Source organism: Tachysurus vachellii, chromosome 16 (genome assembly GCF_030014155.1).
Source record: "Tachysurus vachellii isolate PV-2020 chromosome 16, HZAU_Pvac_v1, whole genome shotgun sequence".
NCBI classification, from domain to species: Eukaryota; Metazoa; Chordata; class Actinopteri; order Siluriformes; family Bagridae; genus Tachysurus; species Tachysurus vachellii.
Genome location: NC_083475.1, coordinates 17,915,390 through 17,941,242, shown reverse-complemented (window position 1 = coordinate 17,941,242; position 25,853 = coordinate 17,915,390). Strand labels below are relative to the sequence as shown.

The following is a 25,853-nucleotide window of genomic DNA, read 5'->3' as shown; positions in this document are numbered from 1 at the left end:
TTTATATAGAATTTGTGAAATTTGTTTATAAAATTGAAACACACAGTATAGGATGTGCCATGTGAAGATACTGTGTCACATTACATGACATTAATCAGCACTTATACTGTTCAAGGTATGGACATTAAGCCAAACTGAATGGTGCTAGTTTCAAAAGATAAGATACAGTTATTACAATATTTCCAGGATATCATCCGCCCAAGCCTTGAATACACTCAGCGTATTTGATTACACCACGTCCCGGTTAAAAACGTCCCCTCACCCAGCAAATGATTTCCTTCAAGGTTGTAATAACAAACTTATCTCCAGCCATTCATCAACAATGGACTGTGGAATATAGGGGAATTAGTTCATCAATCCTTCAAAAATATGCACACAAGAACAGATTACTTCCATTACACTGTTAAAATAAGACAACAATTGTGGCAGAAATATACCCACACACACCCACATCCTAAACTTGCCACAGGTAAACACACAGAAAGCATGATTTAGCATGCCATAGTGCATGTGAAGACCTTTCACAGGGACATGCACCCTGACGCATTAATGTTAAGAGGAAAGCCATGGGTAAAGAAGTGTGTGTGTGTGTCTGTGTGTGTGTGTTGTGATTTCTCATTGAAGTAATTTCCAAAAACTTACAGATTTTCCATTTTTCCATTGGCAAAATATATAGTGCTTATAAGTGTATGTAGACACAAAATATTAGTGTTTATTCCCAATATTATTATACCAGAGCTATTTCCCAATGCTGACAATTTGCTGACAGTTTTTACGTTGACTTCCTGCTCATCCTTTTTTGCCAAAGCTGTCATATGAAGCAAAGATACAACTTCATAACTATTTAAATGAATGCTCTAGAGAACATTTCTTAATTAAGATGTGCTTGGGAGTCTTTAGATAAGATGTGTGTGCGTGTGTGTCTGTGTGTGTGTGAACCCTAGGGGACAACGGGAGACACAGTGTGAAGATGTTACACAATTTGGCTTTTGATTTTTTTTTTTTGTCTGTTTTTAAATTTAAATTTCTTTTCAGATCTATAATCTTTAAATTAGACATTAGATATTTAATAGTATACTTATTATTATGTGTGTGCGTGTGTGTGTGTGAGAGAGAGATACTGTAAATCTACAGGAAACACTTTAGAGAACTTTAGAGTAAACCAGATAATATGAGAAAGAGAAAGCATGTCGTTAATTATAATTATATAAATCAATATTGAGATCCATTATGCCATAGGACACTTTTCTGGTTTCATTCTGGATATTTACAAAATTGTTTAAATGTAAAAAGTGCAACAGTATTGTTTTGCTAGCAGTTAATTAGCCATGTTAAATATCACCATGCATACAACATACTATACAAATGTCTTATTGTATACGGGTATCGTAGTATATTTTTGTCTTATTACCCAACCATAGTTAAGGTATTTTCTACTTTTAACTCCTTGCCTTTACTTTACCTCCTCTGTTAAAAGTTTCATTCATGCGACAAACTGGCTGACTGTATTTCCACGTGTCTGACTCCCGTTTACTCAACACTCTTTACACATGCTAGAAATGGAATTCCCATCAATGAGACCACAATATGACCAAAAATGGACAGACCAAGTGGAGACACAACTTTGACAACGTGTAAGTTTGACTCAGAGACTCATTAGATCAGAGGTTAGAAGTCAGACTGTGGTTAGAACCTGGACTGTGAGTCAGAACCCATGAGCTGTTTTATTTAAATGGACTTTCAGACAGACAGACAGAGACACACACAAACACACACATAGTCTGTGGGAGAATGTGGTAATGGTAGATGTGAGAAACTGATCACAGAAGTTTGAGCCATGGACATAATAAACAGCCACACCTCCAATTCTCATGTTACTAATATTGTAGTGTAAGACAATAACACATTTTATAATTGTGCATCCAGTAACCACAGTGATCTAAATCTCATATGTGAAGAGTTCAGTTTGGTTTCCTGTCTGAACAATGAAATAATACAAAAAAAAGTGGTTTAAACTTAAAAAAAAGGAAAAGAAAAACATTTGATAGCAAAAAAGAATACAAACCCCATAAAGATTGGATGCAGGTACAGCAAAGTTGGAACAATGCGATGTGGTCAGATGTGAAGCGGAGTTAATGTTTCCTCCTTATAGTTTATTAGTTTTAATGTTCTGAAGGGTTTTATTTCACTTACACCACAGCAACCACAGAACGACAATCTTTAATCTGTTTAGAGTTAAGGTCAATGTTGTGGAAGACAAAGCACAAATGAAGTTAGCTTCTGTTCTCACTTCTTTTTTTCTCTCTACTGAAGACCAAAGAACAACTTCATGTTAACACAAAACTGGAAAGCACAAACTTCTCTGTCCTGAAGACTATCCTGTGGAGGAAAACCCGATTTCATGCAGCATGTTGCTCATATATCATAACAGGATTTCCTCAGATTTCCCCTCTTTTATGATGGATTCTTTTGTCCTTTATATAAAAGCAATTGATAAAGGAAACAGCACAATCTCTTGTGACCTAAAGCCATCTTTATTTTTAAAGAATACTATTTTTTCCTGTACTCTCCACACATCGCTGTTTCTTAATGCCAGGTGTTCTTTGAAAGATCCTTTATCAAACCTACTGCCACCCGTTTCTCCCTTATGTCCTCTTTCCTTCTGGCTCTGCCGAATAAATCAACCTGAATCCCAAAATCTGCCACACTCACACTTGCAGACACACACGGTGGCTGTGACAACAGCTGTCACTGCTCATCTTGTCTTGTTTTATCTGCAGACTGGCGTCCCGTAGTGTTCTCAAATCACATTCACACTGATAAGACACACATGTGCACACACACACACACACACACACAAACACATTGCACACACACATTGCGCACTGGCAGAAGAAAATAATCAACAATTATACTTAGTAGTGAAGCATAAATACTTATAATAAAGGGCCCATAGTCAAGCCTTGAGGGATCCCATAATATAAAAACCACTTAGAAAGTGAGCTAATGTTCGCTAATTCGGGTTGCCTTGCTGAACGCTCGCTCTATAGCGAATAAAGCGTTTATATTGAATGATGTTTTTATCAAGGAACGTTTAGACTTTATGTGCCTGACCGAGACCTGGCAGCGCGAGTCGGATTACGTCCATCTGAATGAACTCCGTCCTCCGGGCTGTTCTGTGTTTGGTACAGCCCGCAAAACAGGTCGTGGAGGTGGACTTGCCATTGTGCACCGTGACTGTTTCTCTTGTAGGCAACTGAGTCAGGATTCCTTCAGCTCGTTTGAACACCAAATGACTAAGGTTGGCACTACAAAGTCTTTTCATCGTGTTTTAATTTATAGACCTCCTGGCCCTGCGCGTCTGTTTTTAGATGAGTTTGCTGAGTTTCTATCTAATATTATTAAATTGGAGTCTGTGTTAATAGTCGGTGATTTTAACATTCACATAGATGACGATTCCTGTAACACGGCATTAGAACTATTATCTTTGACCGAGTCTTTTAACTTTACACAGCATGTTTCTGGTCCCACACACACAAAGGGCCATACATTGGACTTGGTTTTTAGTTTGGGCCTGTGTGTGGATCAAATATCTATTAATGATATTCTAGTGAGTGATCACAGTTGTATTTTCTTTAATCTGTCTTTTTATTTGGAGTCTAATCCATCTAAGGTGTGCACTCAACGACGTATTATAAATCAAGTTGCTGTTGATAAGTTTTGTTTTTTATTTGATCCTAGTTCTTTTAATGAGTGTACTGATGCTGAGTCATTAGTTCAGTCATTTAATAATCATTGTGTGTCCGTTTTAAATAATGTGGCACCGCTTAAACGCAGTCTTATTTCCCCACAAAAACATTGTCCTTGGCTGAATGAAAGCATCTTTAGTTTCAGGAGAAATTGTCGTAAAGTGGAGCGTTTATGGAAAACCTCTAATCTTGAAGTACACAGGTTACATTTTAAGGAGCTGATCATAGCTCTCAATGTTATGATTAAACAGGCCAGATCTGATTATTTCACAAATCTTATTGTTGCAAATAAGAAAAATCCTAAAGTCCTGTTTGACACAATTAAAAATATTGTTTCGCCCCCAGCTCCTCAAGTATCAGTTTATTCATCAGCTGACTGTAATAGATTTTTACATTTCTTTGTCAGTAAAGTGCAGGGCATTAGGGACAGTATTTCTCCTTCATCGCACACCTATAATAGAGGTTCTCCTCTCCACTCTTGGGACCGTTTTTCTCCTGTCAGTCTACAGGGCATTAAGGTTTTATTAAAAAAGATGAAACCTTCTTCTAGCCCCGTTGACATTGTCCCAACGACTCTACTGTTAAATGCTACTGATATGCTTGCTCCCTGTCTGGTAAATATGATAAACTTGTCTCTTTCTACTGGCACGGTTCCCTCCTGTTTTAAACAAGCTGTAGTGAACCCCATTCTAAAAAAGCCAAACCTGGATCCTTCTGACCCTATAAACTACCGGCCCATATCTAAACTGCCGTTCATCTCCAAAATTTTAGAAAAAGTGGTAGCTAATCAACTGTCCACTTATCTGCAACACCATCAAATCTTGGATAAGTTTCAATCAGGTTTCCGCAAAGTGCATTCAACTGAGACAGCTCTTCTTAAAGTGTCAAGTGACATTTTGATGGCAGCAGATTCAGGCCAGTACACAGTGTTGGTTTTACTGGATCTAACCTCAGCGTTTGATACAGTCGACCATAAAATTTTGCTAAAGTGTTTGCAAAATGTTATTGGTTTATCTGGGTCTGTACTCCAGTGGTTTTCTTCTTATCTTACTGATAGAACTTTTTCGGTTGTGATAAATCAGATCATGTCTGACACTGTGTCTCTATCATGTGGAGTACCACAGGGATCAGTTTTAGGTCCTTTGCTGTTTTTACTGTATATGACACCTCTTGCTCAGAAAATTCAGTGTTTTAAGCATGTGTCCTATCACCTATATGCTGATGATATTCAGTTATATTGTTCTTTCAGGGAGTCTGAGTTTCACTTGCTGTCTAGCTTGTTGGAGTGTCTGTCTTGTATTAAGGAGTGGTTGGGCAGTAACTACCTTCAACTAAATCCGAAAAAGACAGAAACCTTGATCATTGCCCCAGATAAGAAAATTCCACAGATCAGGCAACATCTTGGTTCTTTGGGCTCTTCTATTCAGTCAAGCCTCAGGAACCTCGGTGTTGTATTTGATCAATCCATGTCTTTAGATCAACATTCAGGACAGATGGTTAAAAGCTGTTTTTATCACTTGCGGAATGTTTCTAAAATGAGGAAAATGTTGTCTAATGTAGATTTAGAGATGATTATACATGCTTTTATCTCTTCGCGTTTGGACTATTGTAACTCACTCCTTACTTGTCTTAACAAACGTGCTTTAAATCGTCTTCAGATTGTTCAGAATTCAGCAGCGAGGCTTTTAACTGGAACCAGCAGAAGATCTCACATCACACCGGTTTTATACTCTCTTCACTGGTTACCAATCAAATATAGAATTGATTTTAAAATTTTGGTCCTCACTTATAGAGCCCTTCATGGGAATGCTCCTGAGTACATTTCTGACCTGTTGACCCCTTATGGCTCTTCGAGAGCATTGAGGTCATCAGGTCAAAATCTGCTTGTGGTCCCTAAAACCCATTTTAAAACTCGGGGGGATCTTTCTTTTCAGTCTGTGGCCCCCAGACTGTGGAACGCGTTGCCCCTGTCTCTGCGTGTGGCTGATTCTGCTGAGTCTTTTAAAAAGCAACTGAAGACACTCTTATTTAGACAAGCTTTTAGCTGACTGGGCTTTTATGGTTTCATCCCTGTTGTAGTGTGTTTTATTATTTTAGAGTTGAAGTTTTGCTGTCTTTAATAATTTCTCTTTTTTACTTTGCAAGAATGTTTTATTGTCCATTTAAGTTTTATTGTTATATTTTGTAAAGCACTTTGTGATTTTATCTGTGAAAGGTGCTATATAAATAAACTTTACTTACTTACTTACTAATCTAAAATCTCTAGCTCTAAAAAAGTGAGTCTTGTGGTGAGGTTTATTAAAGGCAGCACTTAGATCTTAGACAACCAAGACTGACTGACTTTTCTTTAAGGTGTGGTTTCTAATGCAAAAAACCCAACAGAAATTTTCCTGCGAGATTACAGGCTCTATTTCTGTGCCATAGCAAACATAATTTGCATAAATTAGTGGTATACTGCTGGTGTATTGCTAATTAAGTTGGGTTTAAGCCCAATTTTGTGGCGATATAAATCATAGTGGGATTTCTGAGTTCTAAACCTACAGTACAGCTGTGATACCACCCAAAAAGGCACTATAAGTCTTGCCTCGCATTTAACTGTTTAAAAATATGTACCCTTAAAATACGTAACCTGCTAAAGGATCAGCATTGTGATTTTTTTTGTCGTGGAAATAAATGAAATAAAGCACTTGAGAATTTGCTGTTATTGAAAATATTGAACGTTTGGTGAGATTTGGTCAAATTTAAATTTTATTTGTCACATACACAATCATACACAGAATAAAATGTACTAAAATGTTTTTTTTCCGTGTTTAAAAGTAAATCGAGATATAGATTAAAAAATCTATTAACAATAGTTTTCAAGAATAGATCAAATTAAAATAAATTACAAAAATAGAAGAATAAGGAAATAAATGCAATATATGATACAATAAATTGGGTATAAGGTATAATTCTAGACAAAATATGGGGGGAAAAAATTATAACTACACAACCTAAAGAGCTCTATTCCTTATATAATTTATCTTTTTTGTTTTTCTATTCTCTTACTGTTTAAATGTTCCTTCAGTTCAAAAACACTTCCTAAGTTGACTGATGAACTTCCTAAGATAAAGGAAAGAGGGCAGAAATTATATTAAGGTCACAGCAATTGACTCGAAGTAAGTAACAAATGCAAAGTGAAGACACAACCGTAATCAGTTATCATGATAAGGTGCGTATGGTTCAAGAAGTTACAACAGCCCTGTAAGTACATTAGACATAGGAGCAGAATTCCCCAAAACTAGATTCTCATGTGTAAAATGTGATTGCTATAAGACTTTGCATAACGGATGATAAGGAATAAAAGACTCTGAAGTATATTCAGTATAAGAGATACTGAAGTATACTGTTTACGGTTCTTTTCTTCTGCTTTATTTTTCACATATTATACAATATTAACAATCTCTGCGAGGTTCCTTGCTTCTTGCTGTCAACAACATATGTGTCTGATATTATCTGATAAATTCTTGGGAGGTGTTTTTTTTTCAAGATTTGTGTAAAGAGAATTATACTCCATCCATTCTAAAAACAAATTTCACACATTCTGTCTTAAGTCACAGCTGCTTCACTGTGTTTTAGGTCTGAAACCCACAGGAGTCTGTAGCTGCATTGACTGAGGCGTATACAGCAGCACATTTTTACAGTCTGATGATTTAAGGAATAAGCCATCACTGAGTTTGGCTTTCACACAAGGGCTTATAAAAAGTCCAAGGACTCTACCTCTCTTTCCCAGGGAAATAAAAGGACAAACACCCCCACACTGACGCATGATCCAAAGTAAAAAGAGAATATTTTAAATATTTTCTCTGCTTATTTATTCTGCATTTCTTATTTCCTTGTTATTTCCTTTCCTACTGTTCCTGTCAGTTCTACATCTACTGTAGTTCCTACACAAAACCCTTTTACATTTGTTTGTGCAAATATATTTTAGATTGTAGGTAAACACTGGGAAACAAGTGCACACCAAAACTTTATTTGCTTGCGTTCAGTTGTTGATCACTAATTGTAGGTGTTGGGACTCGCACAAGTGCTCTTAGTCAAGGTACAAAAATGAAATAATCTTTCACCAGGTCCATGTCAAAGCATGCCTGATCCCCAGATGCTGCTTTCTTAGAAAAATAAATGCAAAAGCATGTGACGTCTCTTTTGCAAATAGAAGTTTGCAAAAAATTTACTATTTTCATAACGTGTGCTGCTGTTTCAAGTAAGATTTAGGTCAGACATGCCAAATAAGTAGCAATATTATTGCGCTAACATTCTGCACAATAGATGGATTATATACTGGTTTCAGGGATCTTACTGCAGTTCTTGCTACAAGTCGTGGACAGTTCTCAATAGAAGATTTATTGTTAAGAAATTTAAACATACATGAAATTATTAGAGCCTCAGAAATCACATTGAATCGTGTGCAATTTCTGCTCAAGAACATATCCTACCAAAGTTAACCGACAGTCAGTTTCATTGGTAAAATGATTAATTAAAGGATCTGTAGTTAATCATTTAGACTTTCTTCAATATGGAGAAAGTCTTCAGAGAAGTGAACAAAAAAAAAAACCCTGCCAAGTAGAAGATAACTTTAATAATTCACCAGTCCTCTAATACCTATAGGCACCATTCTTGTGTTTTGGTATTTGGTTCAGGATCTTTATGTAGTTGTGACTCTGATAGTCTGTGCTTGGATGATATTTTGTGTGTGTATGTGTGGACTCCCTGGTGTGTGCTGACACGTCTGCAGGCTGGAAAGCCATCTGCCACTCAAGAGCTTCATCCATCAAAACAAAGCAGCAGTGGCGGCCAAACAAAACACACTCCAACCAATTCAGAGACCACACACCCGACGAGCGGATGAACGAGTGTGAACAGGGCCGGAGGGGGGGCAGGTGCTGGAGAGTAAAATATGTCGGAAATGATATTAATAACATATGCAGTGAGCCGCCAAAGCGAGCACAATCCGTAATAAAGCCTGCTTTTCCTTTTATTGCATGTAATAATGTCCATCAGGAGTGTGTATAAAGGTCAGTGGAAGTTCAACTGATGATTCAGTGAAAACATAATTACATCCCCATGTGTGTGTGGAGTATGTATGTTAGCTAGTCACTAAGCTGCTTGAGTCAGCAAAAAGGAAAGAAAAAGTGTATTTACGTTCTCTCTCTCTCTCTCTCTCTCACACACACACACACACACACAGACACAAACACACACTCCCCTCCTGATTTATGATTTGGGAATTATAATGCACAATGTCCTTTCTGAGTGGCTGCCCATCTCAGTCTTTTTAACATGTTTTTTTTGTCTCCTGCTCACTCACAGTCAATGAGCAGGCTTAAAATCCTCCCCTCATATCAATTGACTAACTCACTTTCTTTCAGCATTCATTTATTCTCTTTCACTCTTATTTTTAAAACAATAGCTCCACTAATTGCATGCGCTGTACTCGTTTAGTCATTTTTGTATACACATCTGCCATGTTAAGTTTGTTATTCTATATATTTATGCCAGTGTTCACAAATTGTCACAGGAAATTTAAAAAACTTCACCCGGGGTATGACACGATGGATAAAGTGGGTTTTGGGTCATGGGATACAGTGAAAATGAAAGTGACTCAGAGGAAAAAACATTACTAGAAGCTCTTTAGGGAGTTAAGCTTTCTGGCAGCTTCTGTACTTTCCTAGATATTTCCATCAGATTACTCCATATAAGAACTAATTTTTAAAATAAAAGACAAACGGCCTAAAAACGTTTAATGATGGGCATATATGCATACACCGATCTTTAATATATTATTTATATGAGTGCACAAGCTGCGCTGCTTCTCATGGCTACAATCCCACCACAAACCTCTAATTGTACCTGCCACACCCTGAGAAGAGAAGAGAAGAGAAGAGAAGAGAAGAGAAGAGAAGAGAAGAGAAGAGAAGAGAAGAGAAGAGAAGAGAAGAGAAGAGAAGAGAAGGATGTACAGAAGTACAATGTTCACAGAGAGGATGTATACAGTTGAGTATATAGAATGCCACTGAAGCTCATAGTTTATTTCTCTATGAGGAGAGCATGAGAATGTAAATGCACAACAACCCAAACACCCTGCTGTTCAACCCTAAAACCCCTGAGACTTTTAACATAGCTTTATAGGTTATTACCACTGGAAAATACCATTACTGCTCCCTCGGAAGGCAGAATTTAGCGTGAGCTGAAGAAAGTGCAGTAGAATACAGTAGAATATTAGATTACATACAGTCAGGTCCATAAATATTTAGATATTGAGAAAGTTATTGTTATTTTAGTGTTGTATTTGAGCTCTAAGTACAGCCTTTCAGCTTTATTTTGCATTCATATACGAATGGGAAACAGTGTAGGAATTGCAACAGGTTTTATATTTCTTATTATAATTATTTCTTACTTTGCAGTCTAGAACCTACAGACCTCAACAGGTTCTGGGTTTCCTCTCTGGTGATGCTCTGACAGGCCTTTACTGCAGCTGTCTTCATTTCCTGCTTCTTCTTGGGGATGTTTGCCTTCAGCAAGTGAAATGCAGCTCGACTAGATTCAGATTATTGACTTGTCCAGAACATTCCACTTCAGTGTCTTATAAAAAGTATTGGGTCGCTTTTGATATATGCTTCTGGACATAGTCTATCTGTACTGTGAATCAATCGGCAAAATGTGAGCAGATGACATTATACATTTCACTATACATAGCACTATACATTTCAGAGCTCAGCTGGCTTTTGTCAACCAGCGCATCATCGATAAATACAAATGTACCAGCTCCGTTTGCAGCTGTACACACACACAGCATAATGAGGTGGTATTATTTGGCTCATGAGGAGGTCCTTTCCCTATCCATGCTCTTATTTTTCCACCATTCTACTGTAGTATACAGTTGACCTTCGTTTCATCTGCCCATAGGATGTTATTCCAGATCTGTACAGGCTTTATTTTTTTTTCTGTAACCGCTAAACTGTTCTTCCTGTGTTAAGGCTTACTAATGGTTTTCTTGTGGTAAGCCCTCCTTATATAGTCTGCTGAAGTCTGATTTTTGACTTTGACACAGACATGTCTACCTTCAGCGTAGTAAACTGGATCAGGCCAATTGTTGTTAAGGAGTTTTTCTTCACCAAGGAAAGAGGAAAGGTGGTGTTTTTTCTCAATTGAACTGTGGTGTTCTTTAAGCTGCTGTTGTAGAAAATTCATCAACACTTTATGATTCAAATTGGAGAGTTCAGCAGTACCATAGTGTAATATACACATTTCTGTCCTTGAACCTGGTGCACATGACATGGCCTCCAGGTGTCTCTGTTGGAACAAACTAAAAAAGTCAGAATAATAAATTCATCACTTCCTTCGAACACACAGATACAGAATGAGAGACATGCACCCGCACCCACACACTCCCCCAAGCCCACCCTTCAATGCCACAGAGGCAGTTGCCATGGGAACTTGCATGAGGACATGAACTGATGTCAATGTCATCTACTGCTGTAGGCATCAGTAAAGAAAAATGACAAACCCGGCAACAAAACACACATACTAGAGAGTGGAACTCATGAATGACATGCCGATGGTTTATTTATGTTAGTTCCCTCATTCATATTTATTTGCACAGCATCTTTAACTACACACAGTCACAAAGCAGACAAATCCGGATGTAGATTAGATCCCTAATGAGCAAGCCAGCGGCGACAGTCATGAGGAAATATTCCCTAAAACGTAGCGGGACGTTTCTCCTATTGTTTAGGTAGACAGTTTGCACCAGTGTTTAAAATGTATGAGATTAGGTAACATAATGAGATTTCATGCCAGCATTGAGCCATCACTCTACAAGATCTGTCCATAATAAGAACACAAGAAGCTTTTAGATTATGCTCCCAAATCATCAACTCTCAGAATTTGGGTTCCTGGAGATTTTTGTTGTGAACAAACATGCCTTCAGATCAAAAGAAATATGATGGCTGACAGTTAAACCTGGGATCAAGATTGCATTGTAAAAGACAGTACAACAGTAAAGCAGTGCAAGTACACACACACACACACACAGACACACACACAGACACACACGCAAGTACACACCCAATGTACATGTGTATATACATAAACATAAAAATAAACCAGATCATGTCTTTAATACATTTGAGACATTAGATATATCTTAGCATTGCGGGTTTGTATGTCGTCTGCCATTTTTCATATTCCTGTGTCAACCAGCAAACATATACTGTACGCATAGTTACAGACAGAAGAAAAATGTCATAGTTAAAAAGACATGCACACATACACACACCACAAAATTACAGAGTGAGAATGAACTGTACAAAAGTGAGCTCTTAAAATAGCTGGTGGGGGAAGTGACAGCAGTTACACAGCACAGTCAGACACACACACACACGCGAATAGCCACATATGGAGAGCTGTGTGCCAAAGGGCACATGCTTCTTGTACTTTATACACATTCACTCGAGTCAAATAACAGCAGCTTGTTATGCAGAGGATGTTTTAAATCCAACACTGACTACTGAAAGCTCTAAATGTGGCAATGTTCTGTTGTCTGAAAACTTTAAAATGACACATAGCTACCAAGTAAAAGCAGAATGTTGGAAGTAAAGACTGCTAGCATCAACTGCGCTTACAGCTGCCCTTCACACACACACACACACACACACAAACGACAGGTGAAGACCGGCCACTTCCTAAAACACTTAATCTAGCGCTTATCGTCTCTGTGTGTTTTAATGTATTTAATAAACTCCCAAAGTTTCAGGTTAATGCTATCCTAAGTCTGTAATGTAGTGAACCAGTGTTAATTTATTCACTGATAGAAACTTCAAAGCACTTTTCTATGTCACTCTGGATAAAGATGTCTGCCAAATGCCATAAATGTAAATGGAAATATCTTCCACTAGCTAAGCTGTGACTGATCCTTGGAACTAAGCAAAGTAGTAGTTTGAACGTTATGCTGCTTGACCACCAAAATATGCTAAAGCATATTATGCTATATATATACATATATATATATATATATATATATATATGCTAAAGCAAAATAAGTTAAAGCATTTAAAGCATCATAAGCCATACTTTCTAAGCAATGCGGAACTTAGCAGGCAGACAGCATAGTTTGAATAAGTCTGGGGTAAGAATAGGATGACCTCTTCTTTTCTTCCTTCTTAAATCATGGTCTGCTGCAGTGGCGGCTCGTGGCTTTTAAAAAAAAAAGGGAAATATAACTTTTTGTCAGCTGACCTGACCAGCATTGCATACACTTGGTCACAACACTACCAGTTAAACAGTAAATTAGCTGTAACAAGAGAAATGAAAGAACCTGTTTATGAATTCTTAAACAAATCAATCTTGGGCATCGGTCTGAGCTGCTGTATAATTTTTAGTCAGATTTTATAAATAAAAGAATTGAATGCTTTGAAAGAAAAAATCAGACAAAATGTCATGCCAATAAGCAGCTAGCTAATCTAGATACATTCCACTGAAAAAGTCGTGACAGCTAGCTAGCTAAACCAATTTAATCAGACTTGAACAAGCAAGAATCCAGTTATACTGAGCATCAGCTGATTATAATATTTAATACTGATATACTACTGGTTTATGCAATATTGAAATAAGAAAGTCACATTAAGTAACTGACATTTCAGGCATAATAGTAACAATTGTTTGGTTATTTTTGCTCTGTTAAAGAAAGTAAATCCTAGAGTAATCATGTAGAGTATCATAGAATATCTGTTGAGCTTAACTATTTAAAGTCTGCTGAATATGTTGATAAGTAGTATGTTGTGAATTGTGCTTTTACAGTACAGGGCAAACACAGACAACCAGAGTGATAGAAACAGTGAAATATCTCGGTGCCATTATATATAGTACTCTTGTAATACTGATCATTGGACCTCTATATTCAATATTTACAGACAATATTTACAATTGCATTTACTGTCTAAGAAACATTAAAAAAATTCCTATGCAAAATCCACATGGTACTTGCACTGACTCCATAACCACGTTCACACTGTAAGTCTTAATGCTCAATTCGGATATTTTGCTCAGATCTGATTTTTTTGTTTGGCTGTTCACATTACCTTTTAAAATGTGGCCTATATCAGATACCAGTGTCACACGCAGCACGCCGTTGCCCTAAAAAGTTGGCGAGGTTATGGAGGAAGTGTTGTATCATCTGGTGCAAGCAAACATATCATGTAATGCTATAATGTGATGTATTCAATGCAAACATTATGAGCTGGTTCACGTAACCACTTTATACAACACTCTTAACACACGCATTACCAGTCACGTTTGTGTCACGTTTTCGCCGGCGCAAAAAAAAACAAACAAAAAAAAGGTTTCGCCGGCGCAAAAAAAATAAATAAATAAGTTTTCGCATAATTGTGACAAATGTCGATGTAGATTGACGTAAAAGTCGCATCGAATCTGCCTTGGCTGTTCACACTGCGGCCACATTGGAAAAGATCAGATTTGGGTCTGATTCAGGACCACATATGGAAGTGGCCCAGATCTGATTTGAAAAAATCAGATCTGGGCCAGATTTGAGTGTTCACACTACTCCTGAAGAAGTCTGACCTGGTCACTTGACCCCAAAAAAATCGGATTTGGGCCACTTTTACCTGCAGTGTGAACGTGGCCCATGTGAAGCATATCACCCTCTATGGACCCAAAATGACACTAAAAGGTTGTTGCCCAAGATTACTTAAACTTTGTTTTGTAAAAATAAAGTGTACCGGGCTCCTGAGTGGTGCAATTAATAAGTGCTCAGGAGATTTAGACGTTTTTATAAAGAGCATCTACATCCAGGAGCCAAGGAACTAAATTGGTCTACTAAAATTTCTCTCTAGATACAGTAGGACGGATGCTATATAGGGAATGCAGATAGTGATTTCCTCTACATGTGGTATGCTACCCTATGACAAAAAGAGTTTCATGTATCTCAGTGTCAGAATGTGTTTGCTTCACCCTCCTACATGTGTAAGGGGAGGAAGCTAGTGGGTGGGAATTGACAAGACCAAATTAAGGAGAAAAACTAGGGGGAAAATGATTGTAATTGACTCATTGTGTTGTTGGAGGAGAGACTTCAACAAAGCTCTTACACGATCCAAGGAAAAGCGACATTCACCTTGGGTAAGTATAAATCCCAGGTAATGTACCAGTGGGAGCCAGAACTGGAGCTTTGCAAGGATTGATTTAAAGCCAGATACAAAAGGAGGACCAAGGATCGATCTTTGCAAATCTGTTCATTTTTTGCTGAGAGCAGAATGTTGTTAGCATAATAGAGAAGGGCACATCCTTCCGGTTGTTGGGAGAGATGACAGAGCAGCTTGCAACATTGAGGAAAATACCGCAGAGGAATCAACGAACCCTTGATTAAAGTTTGCCAAGGTGTACTGACTTTGCCTAAATGTAAATGCAATGAAAGTTTGTGCGTGTATGCTCGCTGGGAGGCTGAAACTGTGCTGTGCTGCTGAACTCTAGGATGCTACTTAAGCCATGCATCAAAGTACTACAGACAGTCTCCATTATTAAGTAAGCAAACAGTATGATATTGCAGCAAGATATTTAATATAATAGTTCATCAAGAGTAATGAACTATATCAGCAAATTGGACAACATGTACAGTAATTGCCACATTTTAGTGAGATTTTGGTAAAGCTTACCATGTGATTTTAAAAGCATGCATCTTATGCTGCTATTCAGTTTTTCATTTCACTAAATAGCCATTACGCTCTAGGAAATCAGCAACCAGATTTGCAAGTCAACTTACAACAATGTCTGTTTTCTGAGAACTTAAAAGTTAGAGGTTACTATCTTACTTTCTCCTTTATGTTTTTGACTTTCTTTTTTTGTGCAACTGTGGTCCTGATAAATTGTGTATATGCGACAAATTGCATGTTTAAGAGGCTGCATATAAATTCAGAACAATAGTGGGCCTAAAACAGAACCTTGTTTCATTTTTTGGGTCATGAAGAATTTTCTTTGTGGCTACAAACGCTATAAAGGGCTTTAGGAATTGGCATCTTCAGTTACAAATAGATCTTTTTATGAAATTGATGATAGAACATCCACTTAAGTGGATTTAAAAACAAGTGAGTGAGGAATTCTAGTAAAAAAAAAAAGATTTAGTGCGGTTCTCCAGAAAAAGAGTAAAATAACACACATTCATATGTCCTTGTAAGAAAAGACAAACATGTACAGTACATGTACACATGCTCGGACGCACACACCCCACCCCCGAACATAATACACATAATACACCCTAGTTTCCATGGTGATGCTTTCAGTATTTCTTTAATATTGTCTTCACTTTCTCTTTTGTCTCCTCTCAGTTTTTCTCTTTTGTCTCCTCTCAGTCTTTTATTTAAAAAAAAAAAGAAAAATATCTTTTAATCAGCTACTACAGTGGTTTATCAAGCACTAAAACATGGCTGATTACTTCCAGAAAATAGAAACAGACCAAAAAACACATGCACAACGACACACACACACACACGCACACACACTCACACACATACACACTCACAAAGAGCTCTAAATAAAAAGGTACACAGAGACATAGTAATGAGACAAGCCTTCCTGTTCAGCTCCAGTGTGTTGAAATGTCCGACTGGTTTCCCTGTGGTCCACTAACATGCAGGTTTTCAAATTCACACAAACAACAAACACAATAGGAAACGCCAAGACACAATGAGAGTGTGAATCCAACAGAGGGAGATTATTAAAGCCATCCTCTTTATTTTCTGCATTAGAGTAAAGTCTGATTTCAGTCTGATTCACATCAGTCCAAACAATGTCCACATCAGTCCACATCAATCCAAAAACTTTCCTGAACATTCATTCATTCATTCATTCATCTTCTACCGCTTATCCGAACTACCTTGGGTCACGGGGAGCCTGTGGCTCAGGCGTCATTGGGCATCAAGGCAGGATACACCCTGGACGGAGTGCCAACCCATCACAGGGCACACACACACACTCTCATTCACTCACGCAATCACACACTACGGACAATTTTCCAGAGATGCCAATCAACCTACCATGCATGTCTTTGGACCGGGGGAGGAAACCGGAGTACCCGGAGGAAACCCCCGAGGCACGGGGAGAACATGCAAACTCCACACACACAAGGCGGAGGCGGGAATCGAACCCCGACCCTGGAGGTGTGAGGCGAACGTGCTAACCACTAAGCCACCGTGCCCCCCCTTTCCTGAACAGTTCTAATATTTGTTTTTAATGGTGTCCACATGTGTGCGTTAAACAGATGATCAGTGTGGCCGGCAACGATAACCAGTGAAGTACAGAATAAAGGTAATTATCTAGACTTTAACACCAGTGCTTTCTGCACAAATGAGATATAAGCAGTAATAGTACAACTTTGGATCTGCTATATTGTTTTATGCAATATAACAGATGGAGGAGGATTGTGTGTGTGTGTGTGTGTGTGTGTGTGTGTGTGTGTGTGTGTGAATGATGAAGGTGCATGTGTTTATAACACTTCATAGCTCCTGGGTTATTGCATTTGGCCCAGTTTAGAAGAACCTTCTTTATATGAAGTGCAGCAATGGTAAATTCTATAATAATGCATTTTGTTTTCGGTGTACCAGACTTATCAGATTTTAGGTACGTCTGAATCAATCTGGAAATATTACACCATTTCTTAGCTCCCTAAAAATGACCAGTTAAAAGCAACTCCAGGTAATATATCTTCCTTGTCTAATTAACTTGTTGGTAAAGATTGAGTTATGTAATTTTGGGAAAAGAGGATTTGAGCTATTCTTCACTATAAAGTACTACAGTAAGAAACTGCTTTCTCACAAAATTAAATGAGCCCATGTATTGGAAGAAATATATAGAATTATATAAAATATTAAAATAGATTTTAAGTCTCACATGTGGGCTTCGGTCCTTGATTGAAGCATAGCGGATATCTAAGAAGCCAAGTGCTCACAAACAGGAAGCAGTTTGGTCGTAACTGAACTCCATAACAATCTGTTAGCAACCCAGTGGTACGTTGTGAGAGCCAAATCAATGCTTATCAATAAGCACTTGAGCACGCAGAGTTTCTGAATGGACAGCGTAATGAGCCCACAATGTGCAGGATCACGCTGACACAGCAAGGCACAGATAACAGCTGCAAGCTCATTATTGCCATACACATACCACCAGCGCAGGGGAAAGGAATCGAACAGCATAAAGTTCTGAATTGTAATTCTCTTGGATGTTCAGTACCTGTGGATTGTGAGTCATTGAACACCTGAGACCCAAAGACAAAGCCCAATCCTGAAATGAATTCCCTGAGCTCATGAGCTTAATTAACACAGGAAAAAGGAGGAACATAATGAAAATCACCTGTGTTAACACTTGACAATTGTTCTTGTATTTCATCAGACAAGACAGATTAAAATACGTATGTTACTCAATTTGTGATTCAAGAGTAGTTTATTCAACTTTTAACCATATGCATTTTAGAAAAAAATCTTAGCTGTTTAAAAAAATCATTGTAAGGCTGTAAAATATTTACATAAGAAAAAAAAAACTGGTGCAACTCCACCAATTTTGACAAGATGTTGACAATACTTCTAAAGTTCGTACTAATACGTGTTTAGCTTTATAGTTTCCTTGAATACTATCGTCATCATTAGGTATCCTTGACTTTAAACCCAACTTGTTGTCCCTAGACATGTTTAAGTCACTTTTGATTTTCAGGAAAACTTTCTATACAGAAATTTGCAACAACATTTGCATTTTGTTGTGCTTTATAATTCAGAGAATGCTCCAATAACATTCTCATGACTTTTAAATAGGAGGAACATTTCTGGACTGTTTTGTAGTTACAAAATTAATACTTATTGGCCAAACTTCCTGTTAGGAGACCATGGAACCACATTACAGGAACATTCCCAGCAGGTTAGTTTGTTGGTGTTATACAAAAATATGGCAACGTACGTCGTAAAAATGTCTTATTCACATTATGGAAATAAACATTCTTTTAATTATGCATCTATCATATTTAGTAGTTTAAACCACAGAAGCACAGAATATGTGCAACCCAGAGATTTAAAAGATCATGCTGGACAACTGATCACATTCTTGTGTGGAGAATCTGCACTTCAGAAGCTCCATATCACAACAACCAACATGCAGTATCATTTTTTCAGTTACACAACCACATTATAACAGTTAAAAAGAGCTCTTCAGTTTTTTTTTTCAACAGCACCAGCCTACATCAACTGGCAGGGGAAGTCAATTAGCATAAAGGGCATTTTAGCATAAAGGGCATATTATCTTTGGCCCTCTAAGATTCAATCGATCATTCACAATTACAATCAATTCACCACCTTTCCCAGAGAGTGACAAAGATTTTGTACATTCACATATTTGATAAACCAATGAAAGCAATGTTGGATTTATTTATAGTTTTAAACAGAAAAAAAAACGTATTGTTTTGTGCTGTTTAGGATTCAGAAGCAAAAAAAAGAAGAATTCTTTCCGTTGTTCATTTATTTTCATTAAAATTTTGAACAAAATATACTGAAAATCATATTGAATCTGGGGGACACGGTGGCTTAGTGGTTAGCACGTTCGCCTCACACCTCCAGGGTTGGGGGTTCGATTCCCGCCTCCGCCTTGTGTGTGTGGAGTTTGCATGTTCTCCCCGTGCCTCGGGGGTTTCCTCCGGGTACTCCGGTTTCCTCCCCTGGTCCAAAGACATGCATGGTAGGTTGACTGGCATCTCTGGAAAATTGTCCCTAGTGTGTGATTGCGTGAGTGAATGAGAGAGTGTGTGTGTGTGCCCTGTGATGGGTTGGCACTCCGTCCAGGGTGTATCCTGCCTTGATGCCCGATGACGCCTGAGATAGGCACAGGCTCCTCGTGACCCGAGATAGTTCGGATAAGCGGTAGAAAATGAGTGAATGAATGAATGAATATTGAATCTGTTGATAAAGCCAGAATTGTCAAGTGAAACCAAGTTGAGGTAATGTTACACCACTATAACTGTGTAGTAGGATTGCAGCATTTGTTAAGAAAAGTTAACATAGACATACAGCGGTTCTGTAGTAAATTGGTATGCTTCTGTTCTGTGCAATAATCACACTATGATGATGGTCATAAATGATCACTGAAGTCATCATTATGATTCCATATGTAACTGTCAAAATGAATCAAACTTGTTTAATTGCATTATATTGGTCGCCATCTGCTATGATCAGAAAGGGGATTAACCGATCCATTTTTCCTGTTTATATTTGAACGCCAGCTAGCGACACTTTGAGGTCAGGGATATCAAGGTGGCATTCAAAAGGTTTACTGCAGGAGGAGAAAACCGTTTTAATATCATGTTTTCCAATCTTTCTAAATGATAAAACACATTTGTGAGATCACTTTCTCACATCACTGACACTCTCTAGTATTCACCTTAAATGCACAGAACTTCTCAATAAAATCTTTCAAATCAAATGGTGATTTTATTTAGTATATTTCCTTTTCAATTGTCTGTACGGAATTTTTGGCTGCAAATATGCCGACCCTGGACTACATTTATTCTGATCACCATCACACATTAGTTTTGTTTTCACCAATAAAACCAGTCTGCTGTAAAATATGATTGAAAGTCTATTTCACCCAAAAGACAGCTGTAAAGATTCTAATCTTGCATCGCATATGGTAAAAGACAGAAACATAATGACTAATAAATTGCTTATTCACTGAATCTGGAAACTTCATGTCATTTAGGAAGGTGTTGTTTGGTTAATGACATGGGCGGTTCGCCATCATCAGTAAACGCTGAAGCAGCGTGCTGAGATCAACCCCAGTCCAGAGTAATGAGTCTAATGAGTTTCACAAGAAACCCCAGACATCTGTAAACACTTTATTTCAAACACACATGCAGATTTTAGGGGAGCAAAGCCAGTTTGGGGGGTGGGGGTAGAGATCTCAGGAGGGAATGAATAATTGTGTCTGCAAGCATATAGATCTGGAATATCTGACAAGGAAACATCTTGTGTAAAGGGGGGTATAAACCTCACAAGGTTTCAATCTGTTATTCTTCAGGAAACAATTCAAGCTGTCACAAAATCCAGCATTTCACCATCATGATTCAATTTAACATAATTACTTGTGTACTATGTGCTTTGAAAGATACGTGCATTCTCAGAACATGTATTGTCTACACTCTGGCATATTTCAGCTGCACCTTAGCAATAAACCAATATTTAAAATTTTTTTCACGTTCGCATGTGTTTCTGTTTTTGGAACCTTATAATTTTCCACACTTCTAAATTTTAAGGCTTTTTGTGTACTGTATGTTTGAAGGAACAGCCATGCTAGGACACTGAAGAACAATTGGCAGCCATAACATATGCTATAATAACAGCTCTGCTATTTCAAGACATCAGTCAGTCTCTGTCAGAATGTTCTGGATTGAGTACGAGATTTAATTTGAGGTTTAATCACCTTTAGTTACATTTCCATACTCTGTGTGTGTGTGTGTGTGTGTGTGTGTGTGTGTGTGTGTGTGTGTGCGTGTGCGTGTGTGTGTCGTTTTTCCGCTTGTGCTACCAGCTACCGGTAATGAATTCCAGCCATCTCAGACTATCAACCTGAATAAGTCAGCCAGGCCTCAGTGGGATTGCCTCTGGCTGTTGCCCAAACATCACTGCACATGACTCCACACAACACACCGTATGTACAACAAGGACTGTCCTTCTCCCACACACTCTCTATTGTCCCTCTTTCTGTGAAATACAATGAGAGGATTGGCTTTAAAAGCCAAAACAGACATTACTCATGCCAATCTCTCTCAGCAGGGGAGGATTATCATGCAAACAGGATATCCTAAATGTGCACGTTAAATACAGCATCACAAACAGACAGCACACACACACACAGACACACACACATAGAAATGCACACAGAGAGCCCTCATTTGTAAGCCACTTCCTCTTCTTAGAATCTAGCCTTGTTCATACATGCTGGTCTTAGCTCACTGCTCAAACTGCATGCATGAACAAATCACTTGTCTCCATGCCGTTAAGATCAGAAAGGCTTCAGTGCTTCACAGTTACATGTCTCCGTAGTGTATGTGCCCCTCCTGTTTGGGAAACCTGAGGAATTTCGAGATCAACCAATACATTCCTTGACTGACCACTGACCATTTCTTTACCTCCAACCTCTGCCTCTGTTTCTTCTTCTCCCTGGCTTGGTAGTGAAGACATACACACGGCTGAACAAATAAGGTCAGCCTTGTCACTCCGCTCCATGTCCCTAGCTGCCATGCACATTCGAGTGCACTGAGGCCACTTGGTACAGTGACAATGTGTGTGTGTGTGTATTTGTGTGTGTCTTTGGTTCATCTTGTGTACAACAAAAATATTTGAAATGAGAAATGTAAACATTTGCACTAGGGCTCATAGTGAGTGTGTGAAGCCACCTAGGAAAACTCTAGAAACAGAAACAGTGACACACGGAAAAGAAAAACATGTCAAAACATATAACAGAAATTGTAACTGGAAACCTTTACTTGTAAATCATCATGGTTGTAATCTTTTTAAGGAAGCTATTTGTGAATTTTTGAAAGCTAAATTGTTCAGTTAAAAACCCCAGAAATATCGTATTAGTATCAATACTGGGTAATATTCAAGGTTTCAGAAAAGTAGCATTATGTAATCTCTAGTATCCAGGAGAAATTATCCACAGGTGAGTTGCTCCTCCACCATCTCCGAACCTGCTCACACCACAATGCATGCTTTGTGATTTTTGTCTACCATTTATGTGCTATAGTGGGATTATTGAAAGAGTTTGTTCTCTTTTTTGTCTTCTAACTTACAGGAATAACTGGTTGGCCTGGTTGGATCTTTGAACCTATCTGGTCTGTGTGCAACTTTTGTTAACAGGTATCAACAAGTTTAAAAGTTCAGTAACTTTTACTGTGGTGGCTCAGGAGATTATTTTGCATTAACAAAATAAAAACTGACTGTACAGACAATATTAACAATAGGTATAAGGAGGTGTGAAAGATCACAAAACAACCACACAGGAACATTCAGATTATTCAAATCTCACATGTGACAGCGTCTGGACTCATCCATGCCATCTTGGATCACAGTATGGTATAAAATTCGGAGACATCCAGTGTATTTACATGCATAATATTTTTTTCTTTACAAATTACATTAGCAACAAAATGAGAATAAAGAAGAATCTTTCAAATACTGTATGTACCTTAGTATTAAAAAATAACATGCACTTCATTTTAAATGAAATCTAATGCAGTGTCACATATGCAGGAGAATCAAAGACCTTTGTACGAAAGAGTTAACATGGTAAATATCACAGATTTGTAAGTTATTTTCAGATATTGAGATGTTAAACACACACACACAGCTTTTATAGTATATGTCCTGCCTGTCATCTTTGTACATTTGTTTATTATTTCCACGAGAGTAAATTTCTCACATTAGCGACCTCTCTTCTGAAAGCATGTGATTAAACTATTCATGAGCCCAGAATCTGATCTGTAAAGATATCGATTGCCGTATCAAAGTTGTTAACACAGCACAAAACTGTCTTTTTCAGTACTTCTGTAAAATTAATCTGACAGTGATATGTGTAAGCAATTTATCAGCAGCACATAATATTCCAAATATATATATATCTTGAATGGATATATAACTTTTACCTCCAAATCTGGGTGTTTAACTTGCTAGATAACTTAGCAAATGTTCTGTAAAGAACTAAGTTGTTTTCCAAAATGTCATGTTATTTCCCTAGGTTTGGCTGCTGTTAAAAAAATCCCTGAGAATGTAACGATGCAAATGAAACCTGATAATAAAATCCCACTCGTTTCTAAACAGGACAAATTTACAAGCAGTTCGTTAGCAATCTATCTAATTCTGGTTTTCACACTGGGTAAGATGATATTTTTGTATAAATTCTCTGTAAATACTGTGTGATATAGTGCTCTCCATGTTAGATTATGTGATACGGCTCTGACAATACATTTGTGATTAAAGAAAATCACTAGTATGTTCTGCTAACGTCATCAATCATTTCGGACCAATGTCATGCAGAGATCGGACTTGCATAAAAATAAGTTCTGACAACATTAGCAATTAACTATGCAATTTAACTTACATTAAAGTCTGTGATCTGTCTTTCTCCTTTGTACTTTATTTAGGCATCTGAGTCATGTGGCCGCCCCTTTTTTTTCCTACTTACTTTGTTTTTTGTTTTCGGCATGTTGTCTTTGTTGTTGTTGTTGTTGTTGCTGTTATAAAACAAATACAAATATTATTGAATATATTATATTATTGACCAATCTCAACTCACACCCAAAGATTGGTCAATAATATAATATATAATAAAATATAATATAAACAAATATTGTTGTTTTTTTTTTATTCGATGCACGATTTTCATCCGTGACATAATATCAATGTCAAAATTGGTACTGTGAGAATCAAGTTAGTTGATTTTGCTGAACGTGCATGAGGCTTTTGGGAGCTTTGCATTTCAAGAAGAGCACAGAAGATCTCTGAACTCCTGTGTTTGCTCTGCACAGTCTGAGGTTAACTGATCCTACTCATTAATCAGCTCATCACCTGGATGAAGCATGTAGGAACATTGTCAAATTGTGCAGGAAACGGGGTCCTCAAGACTGGAGTGTTTAACACTGATTTCATTTTATTTTTACATGACAAGGGTTACTTTAAGAGCTGTGTCGATGACTCACCGCTTCCACAGCGTCGGGAAGCTTGTTGCTCACTTTTATTTCTGCTTCTCGCATTAGCATCATGTCTGACTCTAAGTGTCTAACACATTGTCTGTCTGAGGATCTGTCTGACTGTACAACTTCCTACTGTACAAAGGCAGGAGCGCGCGCCTATAGACACTGTGGGGAAAGTTTTGTCTCCACTGTTTGGTTCAATCTAATGAAAGCGAAACAGCTTTAAATAATATTGTCGCCATAGGTTACCATAGTTACATCACGGTAGCGTGCGCTTTGGGAAGCAGCACGAACTGGTGCACGCGCATTTGAACAGCATTTCTCGTCCAATCTAACAAAAAATGTTAGACGTATTAATGGGAATTCGTGCATGATGAGCATCCCGAAATGTGGCGCGTGCTCGCCGGGTTTCAACAATTATCTGTTTGTTTATTTGTAGCGGGGACACACACACACACACACACACACACACACACACACAAAACCCTCCGCTGTCCGCCCTCAACTCAATAGAAGGAATGAAAAATGTGAGAGTGGCTGAAAAGGCTACAAAGCTCTGATGCAACTCAGTGTGCCGTATTTAGTCGTTTAGAAAGGTTGTACAAAGGTAAGATAGGACCTAACCCTAACACACACAGCTGTCTCACAGCCTCGCGCTCCCTGTCACTGTGCACGCGCGCCTCCGCTTTGTCTTGTCTGGTTTCTTTAATCATTTTCTCACCAGCATTCTTTCACGTTCCACCACAACAGACGTCACAGACGTGATTGTTAGCCAGAAAGGAATTTTAAACATCGTTAATGGACGCGTCTACAAAAGGGCACAAGGGTCCTACCTGGCTGGAACATACTTTGGAAATAAAAGATGACCAGGATAAAAGATCCCAAACATGTGGCGAGGACCATCCGGCAAATCCTGCTCATCCTCATCAGGTCGAACAGCATCTGTTTCATGGCTCGGCGGAGAGGAACAGAGGGACACTGAGACAGAGCACCGGCGTGTGTATGTGTGTGTGTGTGTGTGAGCCGCGATCTGCTGATGCTGATGCTGCTGTGCTCGCGCTGCTCACTAGGCAAGAAACCGGGTTGCCAGATGTGAACTAAATCCAGCAAAAGAGATAGACGGAGTGTGAGGTGAATAAGATACCCAAATAAGGATATCCGGATCCATCTCATTATCAGGACCATGGGAAAAACGAATTGAAAAAATTGCCGTCATTTACGTATATTACACAATGTTTATTATGCTTAAATGTTATGTGTGTGTGTGTGTGCGTGTGTGTGTGTGTGCCTGTGAAACCAACCTTCATAGGGTTGTGTGTGTGTGTGTGTGTGTG

At 38.1% G+C, this 25,853-nt stretch overlaps 1 protein-coding gene across 3 annotated transcripts in view; it reads right to left on the bottom strand.

Annotated features, from left to right (window-relative positions):
- Nucleotides 1–25,536, bottom strand: part of chst11 (carbohydrate (chondroitin 4) sulfotransferase 11) — a 52,403-nt gene extending 26,867 nt beyond the window's left edge. For 2 of the 3 annotated variants that reach the window (XR_009649651.1, XM_060889124.1), the window contains exon 1: nucleotides 25,353–25,536. Coding sequence is in view for 2 of the 3 variants with exons in the window: in XM_060889124.1 (XP_060745107.1) it covers nucleotides 25,353–25,470 (118 nt within the window). In the remaining variant the exon portion in view is untranslated. The remainder of the gene's footprint in view (nucleotides 1–25,352) is intronic. The other variant, XM_060889125.1, reaches the window with a different exon arrangement.
- Between the last annotated feature and the right edge of the window lie 317 nt (nucleotides 25,537–25,853).